This window comes from Leptodactylus fuscus, chromosome 1 (assembly GCF_031893055.1).
Source record: "Leptodactylus fuscus isolate aLepFus1 chromosome 1, aLepFus1.hap2, whole genome shotgun sequence".
Taxonomy (NCBI): domain Eukaryota; kingdom Metazoa; phylum Chordata; class Amphibia; order Anura; family Leptodactylidae; genus Leptodactylus; species Leptodactylus fuscus.
In genome coordinates this window covers 359,816,548-359,833,758 of record NC_134265.1, presented here as the reverse complement: position 1 = coordinate 359,833,758, position 17,211 = coordinate 359,816,548, and the positions used below count along the sequence as shown (strand labels likewise).

The 17,211-nt window shown below is 48.6% G+C and overlaps 1 protein-coding gene across 3 annotated transcripts in view; it reads right to left on the bottom strand.

Annotated features, from left to right (window-relative positions):
* Positions 1-17,211, bottom strand: part of EXOC6B (exocyst complex component 6B) — a 161,585-nt gene that overhangs the window by 81,318 nt on the left and 63,056 nt on the right. For all 3 annotated transcript variants that reach the window (XM_075261823.1, XM_075261825.1, XM_075261828.1), the window contains exons 6-8: positions 16,858-17,062; positions 2,320-2,490; positions 2,157-2,225 (exon numbers count right to left, since the gene is read on the bottom strand). In XM_075261823.1, coding sequence (XP_075117924.1) covers positions 2,157-2,225; positions 2,320-2,490; positions 16,858-17,062 — 445 coding nt within the window. The remainder of the gene's footprint in view (positions 1-2,156; positions 2,226-2,319; positions 2,491-16,857; positions 17,063-17,211) is intronic.

The following is a 17,211-nucleotide window of genomic DNA, read 5'->3' as shown; positions in this document are numbered from 1 at the left end:
CAGTCCCGTGGTACAGGTTCTTATCACAGTCACATGGTACAGGTTCTTATCACAGTCCCGTGGTACAGATTCTTATCACGGTCACATGGTACAGGTTCTTAGCACAGTCCCGTGGTACAGGTTCTTATCACAGTCACATGGTGTAGGTTCTTAGCACAGTCACATGGTGTAGGTTCTTATCACAGTCACGTGGTACAGGTTCTTATCATGGTCACGTGGTACAGGTTCTTATCACGGTCACGTGGTACAGGTTCTTATCACGGTCACGTGGTACAGGTTCTTAGCAGCCACATGGTGTAGGTTCTTATCACAGTCACGTGGTACAGGTTCTTATCACAGTCCGTGGTACAAGTTCTTATCACAGACACATGGTGCAGGTTCTTATCACAGTCCCGTGGTACAGGTTCTTATCACAGTCCCGTGGTACAGGTTCTTATCACAGTCCCGTGGTACAGGTTCTTATCACAGTCCCATGGTGCAGGTTCTTATCACAGTCCCGTGGTACAGGTTCTTATCACAGTCACATGGTACAGGTTCTTATCACAGTCCCGTGGTACAGATTCTTATCACGGTCACATGGTACAGGTTCTTAGCACAGTCCCGTGGTACAGGTTCTTAGCACAGTCCCGTGGTACAGGTTCTTATCACAGTCACATGGTCTAGGTTCTTAGCACAGTCACATGGTGTAGGTTCTTATCACAGTCACGTGGTACAGGTTCTTATCACGGTCACGTGGTACAGGTTCTTATCACGGTCACGTGGTACAGGTTCTTATCACGGTCACGTGGTACAGGTTCTTATCACAGTCACGTGGTACAGGTTCTTATCACAGTCCATGGTACAGGTTATCACAGACACATGGTGCAGGTTCTTATCACAGTCCCGTGGTACAGGTTCTTATCACAGTCCCATGGTGCAGGTTCTTATCACAGTCCCGTGGTACAGGTTCTTATCACAGTCCCGTGGTACAGGTTATCACAGTCCCGTGGTACAGGTTCTTAGCACAGTCACATGGTGTAGGTTCTTAGCACAGTCACATGGTGTAGGTTCTTATAACAGTCAGTGGTACAGGTTCTTATCACAGTCCCGTGGTACAGGTTCTTATCACAGTCCCGTGGTACAGGTTCTTATCATAGGCACATGGTGTAGGTTCTTGGCACAGTTCTGTGGTACAGGTTCTTATCACAGCAAGTAGAAGAGACCCGGAGAAATCTCCCCCACTAAGCCGCTACCATACGTTACAGCAGGTTAGTCGCAACGTACACACCAAGAACTAACCCCCTACAAGGACACCAAGTGTGACCCACGCCATAACATCCATAAAAACGTAGTAATGGAATCCTGTATTGCTGTAGTAATGAATATAATTCAGAGCAGACGGGTTTTACTAGCAGGGTCCTCAGTCACGCGGCATTCCTGTCAGTAAATGAAGCCCCCCATCCATTAATAGTGAGGGGAATACTAATAAGTAACACATCTAGTGCTCAATGCCAGGGCCCGCTTTCCTTACAAGACTGTGATTCCCCTGGAAGACAAACAAAAGGAGTGAATGGGGGATACACCCTGCAGCCGGAGGATCACTCCGAGCATAGTCATGGAGGAGACGGGACTTCACCAAACGCTCCCATCTGTAAGACCCTTCCAAGAAACGCTAAAGAATAGAATACCAACACGTCAAGGTGATCAAGACCAGGGCACTAGCTCGAGAAAGAAAAAAATGGGGGCAGGGTACGTGCCCATGACAGTGCCCCTCACATTACCAGGCTACAACTCAATCCCATCCAATGTACAGGTACAGGTACATGTATGGTGCGGAGCTAGGTAAGTAGTGAAGAGGCTGAAGCAGTCACAATCGTAGTCCTGGACTACCCCTTTAAATGAACCACAAACACAACTCTCATTCTCCTTTGAGGGACAGTGTTCGTGCCCATTACGGTCCCTAAGCTGGAGTCCTATCCAGTCTAAGTTTGGCTTCCAAGCAGCTGAAGAACACAATGACTATGACCGGGGTATACGGGGCACCCATGGCTTCAGAACTGAACCACCATGTATAGAGGCTAAACCATGCTTAATAAAACCCAAAAACAAAGGAAAATAAATTAAAAAGGTATAAACCAACTCTACACATGGGGATCATCATGGTGTCTTGCACTTACCAGGACGGTGTAGATGTGTAAACAGCGGTACACCGGGGAGAAATCCACCAAGTCTTGTGTCCCCGGGGCCTGCAAGAGATGATGAGAGTTCTCCTTACATCTGACATAACCCTACCCCCACCAATAACTAGTAGTCTCTGTGACAACCCCTTCACTGCTTTACCTCCTCGTCCTCATCTTCGTCTTCCACGTCCAGGATTCCAGAGTCCTGTTCAGACATGGGGCTTGTGCCGTTCACCTCCGGACTCGGACACAGGTCCTTCTTATACCTCTTTCCCAGGATTCCCTTGATTTGGAAGCTCAGCACGTTGTCCAGACTCCTCTGCTGCTGGGCCTAGGAAGAAGAGGAGTTGCATTATAGCAGGAGCGGACGCCGAAAGATAAGAACATGCAAAGGGGGACTCGGCAAAGGAGAATGAGGGGCTCTCACAAGAGGGGGGTGGGGGGCTCTCAGGCTTCTGGTTAGCCTAACTACATGTATCAGCTAATGGTTGGATAAAAGCCTTGCCAGAGTGTGACCTGGTGCTGTTGTCCTGCACTGGGCTCTGGGGTAAAACCTAAGGCCCACACTTCCGTGGACCTTGCATGTTTTGCCCGAGTTTGCATCAATAACCTTTGGATCACAGAGCTCTCGTAATGACTGCAAAAACTACAACTGGTGACCTGTGAGCGCCTGGAAGGTGATACTAGTTAGATCGGTCTGCAGCCACGGGCAGAGCCCTATTATTACGTGGAAGGGGGTTGAGGTCACCATGTGCATATCTGGAAACCAAAAACACGCCAGTTACATGATCCAAGGGGGTGACTTATGTGTGCGGACTGTACGGCTCTGCTATGTACCCCCGAGAGATGCCCAGGGAGCCTCGTAACCTGAACAAAGGGCAAACGTGCCATACGAGGCCGACGCCGGCCTGTAAAAGTATACTGACTGAGAACAATTACAGAAGAAAAGCTCCAGAGCCGAGGCCTGCACAGCGCCAGGGGAAAGAGGGAGCAGCGAGATCAAAGGTTGGAGGAGAAGGCTGCGCAGCGATAGCCAGACACCGCCTGGAAATGGCTCCCTGGTGTGCATGAAAGCTGCCGAGATGAAAAAACCCTAAGTGGTTACATACACCAGACCCCGAATGCACCCGGTCACCAGGACGGCACAGGATTAACCCCTCATGTATCCAGACCCCGAATGCACCCGGTCACCAGGACGGCACAGGATTAACCCCTCATGTATCCAGACCCCGAATGCACCCGGTCACCAGGACGGCACAGGATTAACCCCTCATGTATCCAGACCCCGAATGCACCCGGTCACCAGGACGGCACAGGATTAACCCCTCATGTATCCAGACCCCGAATGCACCCGATCACCAGGACGGCACAGGATTAACCCCTCATGTATCCAGACCCCGAATGCACCCGGTCACCAGGACGGCACAGGATTAACCCCTCATGTATCCAGACCCCGAATGCACCCGGTCACCAGGACGGCACAGGATTAACCCCTCATGTATCCAGACCCCGAATGCACCCGGTCACCAGGACGGCACAGGATTAACCCCTCATGTATCCAGACCCCGAATGCACCCGGTCACCAGGACGGCACAGGATTAACCCCTCATGTATCCAGACCCCGAATGCACCCGGTCACCAGGACGGCACAGGATTAACCCCTCATGTATCCAGACCCCGAATGCACCCGGTCACCAGGACGGCACAGGATTAACCCCTCATGTATCCAGACCCCGAGTGCACCCGATCACCAGGACGGCACAGGATTAACCCCTCATGTATCCAGACCCCGAGTGCACCCGGTCACCAGGACGGCACAGGATTAACCCCTCATGTATCCAGACCCCGAGTGCACCCGGTCACCAGGACGGCACAGGATTAACCCCTCATGTATCCAGACCCCGAATGCACCCGGTCACCAGGACGGCACAGGATTAACCCCTCATGTATCCAGACCCCGAGTGCACCCGGTCACCAGGACGGCACAGGATTAACCCCTCATGTATCCAGACCCCGAGTGCACCCAGTCACCAGGACGGCACAGGATTAACCCCTCATGTATCCAGACCCCGAGTGCACCCGGTCACCAGGACGGCACAGGATTAACCCCTCATGTATCCAGACCCCGAGTGCACCCGGTCACCAGGACGGCACAGGATTAACCCCTCATGTATCCAGACCCCGAGTGCACCCGGTCACCAGGACGGCACAGGATTAACCCCTCATGTATCCAAACCCCGAGTGCACCCGGTCACCAGGAGGGAAAATATTAACCCTTCTCCTGATGCAAGAATATACGTCTGTAACAATCCACAAGGTGCACCCATATAGCAGGATCAGTAAGGGCAGGGCGATAGTGAACCAATAATTTTTATCTCTATATTTTTATTTCTTTTGAGATTTTGTTATTTGGTAATAGTGTGTCAGAGAATGCAAAATGTGAAGAAGAAAAAATTCTACGATTTTTTTTTTTTTATTTTTAATTGATTTTCAAAGTTCAGAAAAAGCGCGAATTTCTGTGTTGCCGCCTTTACATTTCTCCTCATAACTCTCGAAAACAGAGAAAATAACCGCCGTTCTACTCAGAACTGTCCGGGCTCTCACCAGATAGGTCACAAGAGTATCCTTGTTAATATTTTACCCATGCAAACGCAAAATTTTAAAACACATTTCCGAAAAAAAACGTTCAATTCAAAAATTTTAAAAAATGCGCATGCGCCGGCTATGCTCCGAGCCACATCTGTACCAAAATTCTAACTCCCGATGATCTCAGTAAAGCCTTTTGACTTGTCCTGCCCCCCCCCCCCGTGTGCGCCACGCCGCTGGATTCTGGGTTGGGTTATCGACATGTCGGTGGTCCTGACCAGATCATGTACAATGAGTGACAAATCCATTAGCCAATGGCAGTGACAGGATGGCGGGGAGACGAAGTAACTTCAGCCCTAGGATGAATGCAGAGGGCGATGTGGAGGGAATAGAGGGCCTGACAGGAGGAGGGATGGAGGGCTAAGTGTTCTCCTACTTCTGGATAAGTGATCAGATCACAGGAGAACTTTCTCCTGAAGTCTCCAAAGGACAGAGCAGAGCTGCGGCTGCCATAACCCCGCTGATAAATGAGGCCAGGGTAGGATTAGGTCTCCGGAGGGGGCTGCAGGGACCACTCTCACTTTCCCCAGGCGGCAGATATGTATATAAGTGATCAGGGAGCGATCAATCTCCCACAGAGGCTAATCTGTAGTCCGGGAGCTTAAATACCCCTTTATGGATACAAATGGCTTGGCCTGTGACCTCCCATGGTGACCCTCATTTATCTAATGCTCTACAGAAGGCAGTGGTCAATACTGGGCAGACGGCGCCCTCTGCTGGATACAGCACTCACTGCACAGCAGCAACAGGGAAGCAGCTACTATGGACGGCAGGTCATATCCAGGCCGGGGGAGGGGGGGACATGACCTGCCTGACTATAGGGGCCACACCATATAGGAAGCTATAGGTATAGGGCCTGAAACAGCCATCACACATCATATAGCCATCATACAGACAACCAGTATATAGTCCTCCATCACCGGTATATGTAGTAGTCAGGAGCTTCCCACCAGTATATGTAGTAGTCAGGAGCTTCCTCCATCACCGGTATATGTAGTAGTCAGGAGCTTCCTCCGTCACCGGTATATGTAGTAGTCAGGAGCTTCCTCCATCACCGGTATATGTAGTAGTCAGGAGCTTCCCACCAGTATATGTAGTAGTCAGGAGCTTCCTCCATCACCGGTATATGTAGTAGTCAGGAGCTTCCTCCGTCACCGGTATATGTAGTAGTCAGGAGCTTCCTCCGTCACCGGTATATATAGTAGTCAGGAGCTTCCTCCGTCACCGGTATATGTAGTAGTCAGGAGCTTCCTCCGTCACCGGTATATGTAGTAGTCAGGAGCTTCCTCCGTCACCGGTATATGTAGTAGTCAGGAGCTTCCTCCGTCACCGGTATATATAGTAGTCAGGAGCTTCCTCCGTCACCGGTATATGTAGTAGTCAGGAGCTTCCTCCGTCACCGGTATATATAGTAGTCAGGAGCTTCCTCCGTCACCGGTATATGTAGTAGTCAGGAGCTTCCTCCGTCACCGGTATATGTAGTAGTCAGGAGCTTCCTCCGTCACCGGTATATGTAGTAGTCAGGAGCTTCCTCCGTCACCGGTATATGTAGTAGTCAGGAGCTTCCTCCGTCACCGGTATATGTAGTAGTCAGGAGCTTCCTCCGTCACCGGTATATGTAGTAGTCAGGAGCTTCCCACCAGTATATGTAGTAGTCAGGAGCTTCCTCCGTCACCGGTATATGTAGTAGTCGGGAGCTTCCTCCGTCACCGGTATATGTAGTAGTCGGGAGCTTCCTCCGTCACCGGTATATGTAGTAGTCGGGAGCTTCCTCCGTCACCGGTATATGTAGTAGTCGGGAGCTTCCTCCGTCACCGGTATATGTAGTAGTCGGGAGCTTCCTCCGTCACCGGTATATGTAGTAGTCGGGAGCTTCCTCCGTCACCGGTATATGTAGTAGTCGGGAGCATCCTCCGTCACCGGTATATGTAGTAGTCGGGAGCTTCCTCCGTCACCGGTATATGTAGTAGTCGGGAGCTTCCTCCGTCACCGGTATATGTAGTAGTCGGGAGCTTCCTCCGTCACCGGTATATGTAGTAGTCGGGAGCTTCCTCCGTCACCGGTATATGTAGTAGTCGGGAGCTTCCTCCGTCACCGGTATATGTAGTAGTCGGGAGCTTCCTCCGTCACCGGTATATGTAGTAGTCGGGAGCTTCCTCCGTCACCGGTATATGTAGTAGTCGGGAGCTTCCTCCGTCACCGGTATATGTAGTAGTCGGGAGCATCCTCCGTCACCGGTATATGTAGTAGTCGGGAGCATCCTCCGTCACCGGTATATGTAGTAGTCGGGAGCTTCCTCCGTCACCGGTATATGTAGTAGTCGGGAGCATCCTCCGTCACCGGTATATGTAGTAGTCGGGAGCTTCCTCCGTCACCGGTATATGTAGTAGTCAGGAGCTTCCCACTAGTATATGTAGTAGTCAGGAGCATCCTCCATCACCAGTATATGTAGTAGTCAGGAGCTTCCCACTAGTATATGTAGTAGTCAGGAGCATCCTCCATCACCAGTATATGCAGTAGTCAGGAGCTTCCTCCATCACCAGTATATGTAGTAGTCAGGAGCTTCCTCCATTACCAATATATGTAGTAGTCAGGAGCTTCCTCCATCACCAGTATATGTAGTAGTCGGGAGCTTCCCACCAGTATATATAGTAGTCAGGAGCTTCCTCCATCACCAGTATATGTAGTAGTCAGGAGCTTCCCATCAGTATATGTAGTAGTCAGGAGCTTCCTCCATCACCGGTATATGTAGTAGTCAGGAGCTTCCCACTAGTATATGTAGTAGTCAGGAGCATCCTCCATCACCAGTATATGTAGTTGTCAGGAGCTTCCTCCATCACCAGTATATGTAGTAGTCAGGAGCTTCCCACTAGTATATGTAGTAGTCAGGAGCATCCTCCATCACCAGTATATGTAGTAGTCAGGAGCTTCCCATCAGTATATGTAGTAGTCAGGAGCTTCCTCCATCACCGGTATATGTAGTAGTCAGGAGCTTCCCACTAGTATATGTAGTAGTCAGGAGCATCCTCCATCACCAGTATATGTAGTAGTCAGGAGCTTCCCACTAGTATATGTAGTAGTCAGGAGCATCCTCCATCACCAGTATATGTAGTAGTCAGGAGCTTCCCACTAGTATATGTAGTAGTCAGGAGCATCCTCCATCACCAGTATATGCAGTAGTCAGGAGCTTCCTCCATCACCAGTATATGCAGTAGTCAGGAGCTTCCTACATTACCAGTATATGTAGTAGTCAGGAGCTTCCTCCATCACCAGTATATGTAGTAGTCAAGAGCTTCCTCCATTACCAGTATATGTAGTAGTCAGGAGCTTCCCACTAGTATATGTAGTAGTCAGGAGCATCCTCCATCACCAGTATATGTAGTTGTCAGGAGCTTCCTCCATCACCAGTATATGTAGTAGTCAGGAGCTTCCCACTAGTATATGTAGTAGTCAGGAGCATCCTCCATCATCAGTATATGTAGTAGTCAGGAGCTTCCCATCAGTATATGTAGTAGTCAGGAGCTTCCTCCATCACCGGTATATGTAGTAGTCAGGAGCTTCCCACTAGTATATGTAGTAGTCAGGAGCATCCTCCATCACCAGTATATGTAGTAGTCAGGAGCTTCCCACTAGTATATGTAGTAGTCAGGAGCATCCTCCATCACCAGTATATGCAGTAGTCAGGAGCTTCCTCCATCACCAGTATATGTAGTAGTCAGGAGCTTCCTCCATTACCAGTATATGTAGTAGTCAGGAGCTTCCTCCATCACCAGTATATGTAGTAGTCGGGAGCTTCCTCCATTACCAGTATATGTAGTAGTCAGGAGCTTCCTCCATCACCAGTATATGTAGTAGTCGGGAGCTTCCCACCAGTATATGTAGTAGTCAGGAGCTTCCTCCATCACCGGTATATGTAGTAGTCAGGAGCTTCCCACCAGTATATGTAGTAGTCAGGAGCTTCCTCCATCACCGGTATATGTGGTAGTCAGGAGCTTCCCACCAGTATATGCAGTAGTCAGGAGCTTCCACCATCACCGGTATATGTAGTAGTCAGGAGCTTCCCACCAGTATATGTAGTAGTCAGGAGCTTCCTCCATCACCGGTATATGTAGTAGTCAGGAGCTTCCCACCAGTATATGTAGTAGTCAGGAGCTTTATAGTTACTTGTGTGTTATTTGACTTCTGGCCGCTCATAGATATCCATCATTACCAGAGGACAATGTGATTTTTCCTATATACTCCCTAATGGAGCCATGCGCTACCTCGGGGTGCCATAAATTATTGCCCATCATTGTGAGCAGGAGCGGTATTACTCACGGGCCTGACATGGCTGCCAAGAGGCCGGAGAACAGAGGCGCTTTCTCTGCAGCACATTTCCATTCCTCGTCCTATAATCATCTCGCCATTCAGTCTGAACGAGGGATGAATTGTGTCTTACCACAAGGGTCATGTGAACCCGTCGCTGCCCCCTACTGATCAGCCCCAATCTTATATCCATCCCCGGGGTATACGCCATGGAAGCGCCTAAACCGGTACCGGGCAACATGTCCACAGGTGCTGCCTAATATTTACCATATGCAGCACGCCCCCTATAGTATACAGTCAGTACTGCCCCTCCATACAGTCACAGCTTCTCGTGCCTAGGTAATGAAGGAGTTAATGTCCCAGCCATCGGGTGTTAGTCAGCGCTCAACAATGTGTTTGTCATTTGAGAGAAAAAACACCATTTTAATGTTTTCTATTAGTAAAGGCCTTATAATGACGCCTGGGGGGGGACGACTGGAAAGCAGAACACCAGGAAAGGTCATAGAAGCCTGGGGGGCCCCACTGTCATCCCCATTGCCAGCAAGTGCAACTGGATGCAAGTAAGGGAATGTTCACACTACTGTTGTGAATGTCCGTTGTTCTCATCCGTGTGAATGCAGATGGACACTAGACGGAGGAGCACTGTCTGCGTTCTACTAGTAATGCCCTATGAGGAGTGCAATAATAATAGAGGAGGGGGCGCCATCCGCCAGATACACCTCTGATCCACAAGACTGTGTGCGCCTGGGGATCTTATCCAGAGCCATGCAAGGTGAACTAATACTGCCCACTAGTGGCTGATGTCAGAACTGTAAAGGTTATTCTTTGGAGAAGATGATGGTCTTACACTACTCTGTGCACCAGGATCCTGGAGAACTCGGCAAGGTAAAGGCCATGTATAGCCTGCACCCCCAAATACCGAGGACCTCGCTGTGCTACGGCACAATGTCCGCTGCTTCATCAGATGTCAATAACAGGGCCGTGCATTACATTTGCTGCAAATCCCATTATAGTCAATGGAGTCCCTCAGGACCAGACGTTGCTTTTCAGTCCATTCTCCTGATCCTACGATGGAAGGTCCTAGCTGATTGAGCAGGCTCTGCTTTGGAGCAGACAATAGTACACTGGTGGTCACCGTGGTGGACAATAACAGGAGATCTGAGTGTAGACACTGGAGATCTGAGTGTAGACACTGGAGAGCCGCTGCAGGACACATCCTATGATCACGTCCAGAAAGTGAGGAATAGATGGATGCCAAGTGGATTGTGTGTCTCCGGCCTATGCAGAATGTGTGGTCCCAGAAAACACCAAGGTGGAATACATGAATGTGAATACACGGCCAAATGCCAGAGCTATGATTCAGGCTACGTCTGCCTCCAACCAGATGGCGGCACATATCAGGGCTAGCAGCCATACTGTCTACATGGTGCAGAGTCGTCCTGGCCGGGCACACACCACTCCTCCAGGTGATGGGTAAGGGCACTGTGCACAGGAGACCACAGAAGTGACCCTTTAATACTGGGAAATGGTACAATCCAAGAGTCATTGGAGTCTATGTATTACCTACATAGGGGCCACCATCCAAAGAAAGCTCTGGTGGACGGACATACATGAAGGCAACGCTCCAAATCTGCAGCCCACAGTGATACAGCGACATACAAATACATTCACCAGGAGGAATAAAAGAGGAATGACAACGTATCCTGTACAGATCCTGAGTTACATCCTGTATTATACTCCAGAGCTGCGCTCACTATTCTGCTGGTACAATCACTGTGTACATACATTACATTACTTATCCTGTATTATACTCCAGAGCTGCGCTCACTATTCTGCTGGTACAGTCACTGTGTATATACATTACATTACTGATGCTGTATTATACCCCAGAGCTGCGCTCACTATTCTGCTGGTACAGTCACTGTGTACATACATTACATTACTTATCCTGTATTATACTCCAGAGCTGCGCTCACTATTCTGCTGGTACAGTCACTGTGTACATACATTACATTACTTATCCTGTATTATACTCCAGAGCTGCGCTCACTATTCTGCTGGTGCAGTCACTGTGTACATACATTACATTACTTATCCTGTATTATACTCCAGAGCTGCGCTCACTATTCTGCTGGTACAGTCACGGTGTACATACATTACATTACTTATCCTGTATTATACTCCAGAGCTGCGCTCACTATTCTGCTGGTACAGTCACTGTGTACATACATTACATTACTTATCCTGTATTATACTCCAGAGCTGCGCTCACTATTCTGCTGGTGCAGTCACTGTGTACATACATTACATTACTTATCCTGTATTATACTCCAGAGCTGCGCTCACTATTCTGCTGGTGCAGTCACTGTGTACATACATTACATTACTTATCCTGTATTATACTCCAGAGCTGAGCTCACTATTCTGCTGGTACAGTCACTGTGTACATACATTACTTATCCTGTATTATACTCCAGAGCTGCGCTCACTATTCTGCTGGTGCAGTCACTGTGTACATACATTACATTACTTATCCTGTATTATACTCCAGAGCTGCGCTCACTGTTCTGCTGGTGCAGTCACTGTGTACATACATTACATTACTTACCCTGTATTATACTCCAGAGCTGCGCTCACTATTCTGCTGGTACAGTCACTGTGTACATACATTACATTACTTATCCTGTATTATACTCCAGAGCTGCGCTCACTATTCTGCTGGTGCAGTCACTGTGTACATACATTACATTACTTATCCTGTATTATACTCCAGAGCTGCGCTCACTATTCTGCTGGTGCAGTCACTGTGTACATACATTACATTACTTATCCTGTATTATACTCCAGAGCTGCGCTCACTGTTCTGCTGGTGCAGTCACTGTGTACATACATTACATTACTTATCCTGTATTATACTCCAGAGCTGCGCTCAGTATTCTGCTGGTACAGTCACTGTGTACATACATTACTTTACTTATCCTGTATTATACTCCAGAGCTGCGCTCACTGTTCTGCTGGTGCAGTCACTGTGTACATACATTACATTACTTATCCTGTATTATACTCCAGAGCTGCGCTCACTGTTCTGCTGGTGCAGTCACTGTGTACATACATTACATTACTTATCCTGTATTATACTCCAGAGCTGCGCTCACTATTCTGCTGGTACAGTCTCTGTGTACATACATTACATTACTTATCCTGTATTATACTCTAGAGCTGCGCTCACTATTCTGCTGGTTCAGTCACTGTGTACATACATTACTTTACTTATCCTGTATTACACTCCAGAGCTGCGCTCACTGTTCTGCTGGTGCAGTCACTGTGTACATACATTACATTACTTATCCTGTATTATACTCCAGAGCTGCGCTCACTATTCTGCTGGTGCAGTCGCTGTGTACATACATTACATTACTTATCCTGTATTATACTCCAGAGCTGCGCTCACTATTCTGCTGGTGCAGTCGCTGTGTACATACATTACATTACTTATCCTGTATTATACTCCAGAGCTGCGCTCACTATTCTGCTGGTGCAGTCGCTGTGTACATACATTACATTACTTATCCTGTATTATACTCCAGAGCTGCGCTCACTATTCTGCTGGTGCAGTCGCTGTGTACATACATTACATTACTTATCCTGTATTATACTCCAGAGCTGCGCTCACTATTCTGCTGGTACAGTCACTGTGTACATACATTACATTACTTATCCTGTATTATACTCCAGAGCTGCGCTCACTATTCTGCTGGTACAGTCACTGTGTACATACATTACATTACTTATCCTGTATTATACTCCAGAGCTGCACTCACTATTCTGCTGGTGCAGTCACTGTGTACATACATTACATTACTTATCCTGTATTATACTCTAGAGCTGCGCTCACTATTCTGCTGGTTCAGTCACTGTGTACATACATTACTTTACTTATCCTGTATTACACTCCAGAGCTGTGCTCACTGTTCTGCTGGTGCAGTCACTGTGTACATACATTACATTACTTATCCTGTATTATACTCCAGAGCTGTGCTCACTATTCTGCTGGTACAGTCACTGTGTACATACATTACATTACTTATCCTGTATTATACTCCAGAGCTGCGCTCACTATTCTGCTGGTACAGTCACTGTGTACATACATTACATTACTTATCCTGTATTATACTCCAGAGCGGCGCTCACTATTCTGCTGGTACAGTCACTGTGTACATACATTACATTACTTATCCTGTATTATACTCCAGAGCTGCGCTCACTATTCTGCTGATACAGTCACTGTGTACATACATTACATTACTTATCCTGTATTATACTCCAGAGCTGCGCTCACTATTCTGCTGGTGCAGTCACTGTGTACATACATTACATTACTTATCCTGTATTATACTCCAGAGCGGCGCTCACTATTCTGCTGGTACAGTCACTGTGTACATACATTACATTACTTATCCTGTATTATACTCCAGAGCGGCGCTCACTATTCTGCTGGTACAGTCACTGTGTACATACATTACATTACTTATCCTGTATTATACTCCAGAGCTGTACTCACTATTCTGCTGGTACAGTCACTGTGTACATACATTACATTACTTATCCTGTATTATACTCCAGAGCTGTACTCACTATTCTGCTGGTGCAGTCACTGTGTACATACATTACATTACTTATCCTGTATTATACTCCAGAGCTGCGCTCACTATTCTGCTGGTGCAGTCGCTGTGTACATACATTACATTACTTATCCTGTATTATACACCAGAGCTGCGCTCACTATTCTGCTGGTACAGTCACTGTGTACATACATTACATTACTTATCCTGTATTATACTCTAGAGCTGCGCTCACTATTCTGCAGTCACTGTACCTCTCTCAGGTGAGTACGGTATTCTATAGGTACATGTAGAGCACAGCAGACACTCTGCAGACAGATCCCCCTCCTCAGTGATGTGCTGGGCAGGATGTGGCTTCTTTCTCCACATCTGTAGTCCTGTGTCTATGGGAAACCCACCAGGACACCGCGCGCACTACACATGACCTTGTGATGAGAGCGCCATGTGGCTGCCATGCTGGGCTGCCTCCTGCGCGCCGTCTCTGAAGTGATTTGCATGTCAGGCTGACCGTCTAGATGTTCATTAAAGCCATGTCCCAGCAGCTGCAGTGCAAATGGTTACCCAGAGGTGGCACCGTCCGCAGGAGAGGATGGGGTAGGGCTCACGCTGAGGCCTTTGTAAATATGAGACTGACTCTGTACCATCATCCAAGGTCCTTAAAGGGGTTTTCTGGGCAATTTTTTGTCTGTTCGTTCTATTAAGGGGTACTAAGTGTTTTGAGTGATTTGTGGCTTTCTCTAGGAGCTCCTGGCATTGTCTGCATTTGTTTACATGGTGTGGCTTCCTGTGCTGCTATCCTACAAGTACCATAAGTAAATCACCTGGAGCCTCGGTATTGTGGGGTGCTGCACCATCCAAGCAGAGGCTAACTATCCCTGTCCTAACCAGTCTGGTAGTACCTCACTCTAACAGGCAGCGCCACCTACTGGATCCATGACACAGCAGGCCTCCACCAGGGTCATCACCACCTGCCTTAGTATTTCCATGGGCCGGGTGCACAGTTCAGTATCACCCTCTAGTGGTGAAGAGTGAGAATTTTTTTTTTTTTTACTGTTTTTGAAGTGTGAAAAAATAAAAAACAACAATGCAAAAAAATCCCTAAAATTAATAAACACAGCTTTGTGCGGTGACGCATTAGAATGGAGTATCAATATCAAATCAGGAAGGAAGGGGGGGATTGACAACTAACACCCCTGACTACGGTTGAGCGATCGGGTTCGGAAAAGATCGGATTCTGATCGGCGATCAAGTAAATTTCACGATCGCCATCAGAATTCCCGATCTTTTACAACGGGATCAAGGTCGGAGGTCATTTCCCACAATGCTTTGCCACTGGCCGATCATTGTGGGAAAAGCTAACATTAGGGATGAGCGATCGGGAAAGATCGGATTCCGATCGGCGATCGAGCAAATTTCGCGATCGGCTGGAAAATGATGGAAAAATCGGATTTTAAAAACTGGGCTCAACCCCACCCCTGACTAATAAGTGCTCGGCCCTCTGGGTATGACATCACCCCATAGGTCACATGGCATAATCAAGTGAATGGGGCTGAGCTGCAATACCATTTATAACCTGTGTTCTAGTGTGGAGCTGTTCGTACCAGGAAGCAGACAGATTTCTAATCCTGTGCACCCTCCATTTATAAAGTCCTCATTCCTGCCCTGGGGTGGGGTATCTGCAGTAGGTACAGGAGCGGCGATCCCTACACCACCCCCCCTTTCCCCACGGCGCGCCAATGTATGGAAGCCGGGGTCTGACATCTCCCAATCCTCATAGCATCTCGCACGTTCCTCCATCTGCTGCGAGGATCAGTGAATTACACTCGGCCCCACTATTGCTTCCATATGGGAGGAGGAAGACATTGAGAGGCGCGCACCTTCCTCCCCGTGCACCCCCGGCCGTCTGGCAGTGTTTAGCTTCCAGTATTTCTGGCCGCTGCCAAGTCACCCTGAAGGCCACGGTTTTAATCAGTATCACATAAAGTTTAACACATGCTGTGAGACCACAGAGCGATGCCCCCGGGGGCGGGAGGCCGTCATACCATCCGCTGCCGCCACTTTCCCTCGCCAAAGATCCCTCAACTTTGGCTGAACTGTCAGGAATGACAAGACAAGATGGCTGCCAACTAGGGGAGAAGGGAGGTGACCGGGGTGGGCAATGAAGGAAGGGTGGGGGGTTCTATAATGTGATCAACCGCCATGAAGTCGCAGCGGGCACCAAGCGTGTTCTGCCAGGAGTAGTATTAGAGGGTGCGCCAGGACCATAAGTCCTCCAGCCTACACCCCCTACCTGGGGACAGTCAGGGCACCCCCTTGTTACAGGTCACAGGGGTGCCAGGTTTAGGGGTGCCCATGTCTGGGTAATTCTTGGTGGGTATTTAGGACTTTCCATAACGAATAGAGGGGGCTCCCAACTTCATCAGGGCCCCCTAATCAGCAGCACAGGGGCTAGTATAGTGGACAGGGCACATAATGGACATGTAGCACCACCCACTGGTCAGGTAAGGAGATGACAACTAGTCGTATTAGATTCACCACAAGCCTACAAGAAGAGAGACCGGCAGACTGTCCTGAGCACCCCAACAAAAATAAGGGGGGAATGGTAGACAGCGCCCCCTGTTACATCATGTTATGTTAAAGGGGTTTTCTGGAACAGACATACTGATGACTTCTAATGACAACCTGAGACCCCCCCACAGACCAGCTGGATGAAGAGGCCATGAAATTTAGGTGAGTGTTGCAGCCTCTTCACTGGATACCAAGCGCAGCGCTGTACATATCATTGTGGTTGTGCTAGGTATTGCACCTCACTTGAAAGGGACTGAGTTGGTGCTGTACCATGTGACCAATAAACATGACATCATCAGCAAAGTGGTCGCAGCGCTCGCTAGATCTGTAGGGGTGCTGGGTGTCAGACCGCATCGATCACATTAATGACCTGTCCTTATGTGTAAGCCCCAGAAAATGCTGGTCAACCAAAAAAAGGTGTAGGGAAGGGGTGGCTGCAGGCCCTGTCAGAAAAGGGGGTGTCCACAGGCCCCGTCTGCAGGAGTCACCAAAAAACAGTCACCCTCTATATAGACACATAGCAAGACAACATGGTGGGAGTTTTAGTCCCATCTTACCTGCTTCATGGCCAACTCCCCGATCCGTTCCGAGTGCTTGCGGATGCTCTCCAGGAAATCCTTCAGGTCGGACATGGAGACCTCTTTGATCTCCTCGCGCAGCTTGGGGATGTTCTCCACCATGGTGTGACAGAAGCGGTAGTGACTGACCTGCGGCAGGTAAGTGTGCTCCATCTGCTCGATGGTCTTCAGTGCGGGGTAATGTCTGCAATTATACAACACATGGCCATGACATACTTTCCCTAATTCTAAGATCTCGCTGAATGTCAGGACCCCGGGCTGATACACTGGACCAAACCATCAGCACAGGAAGGAGATCGAGGCTGCTGATGTCGCTGGCACCGGGAGGTAGAA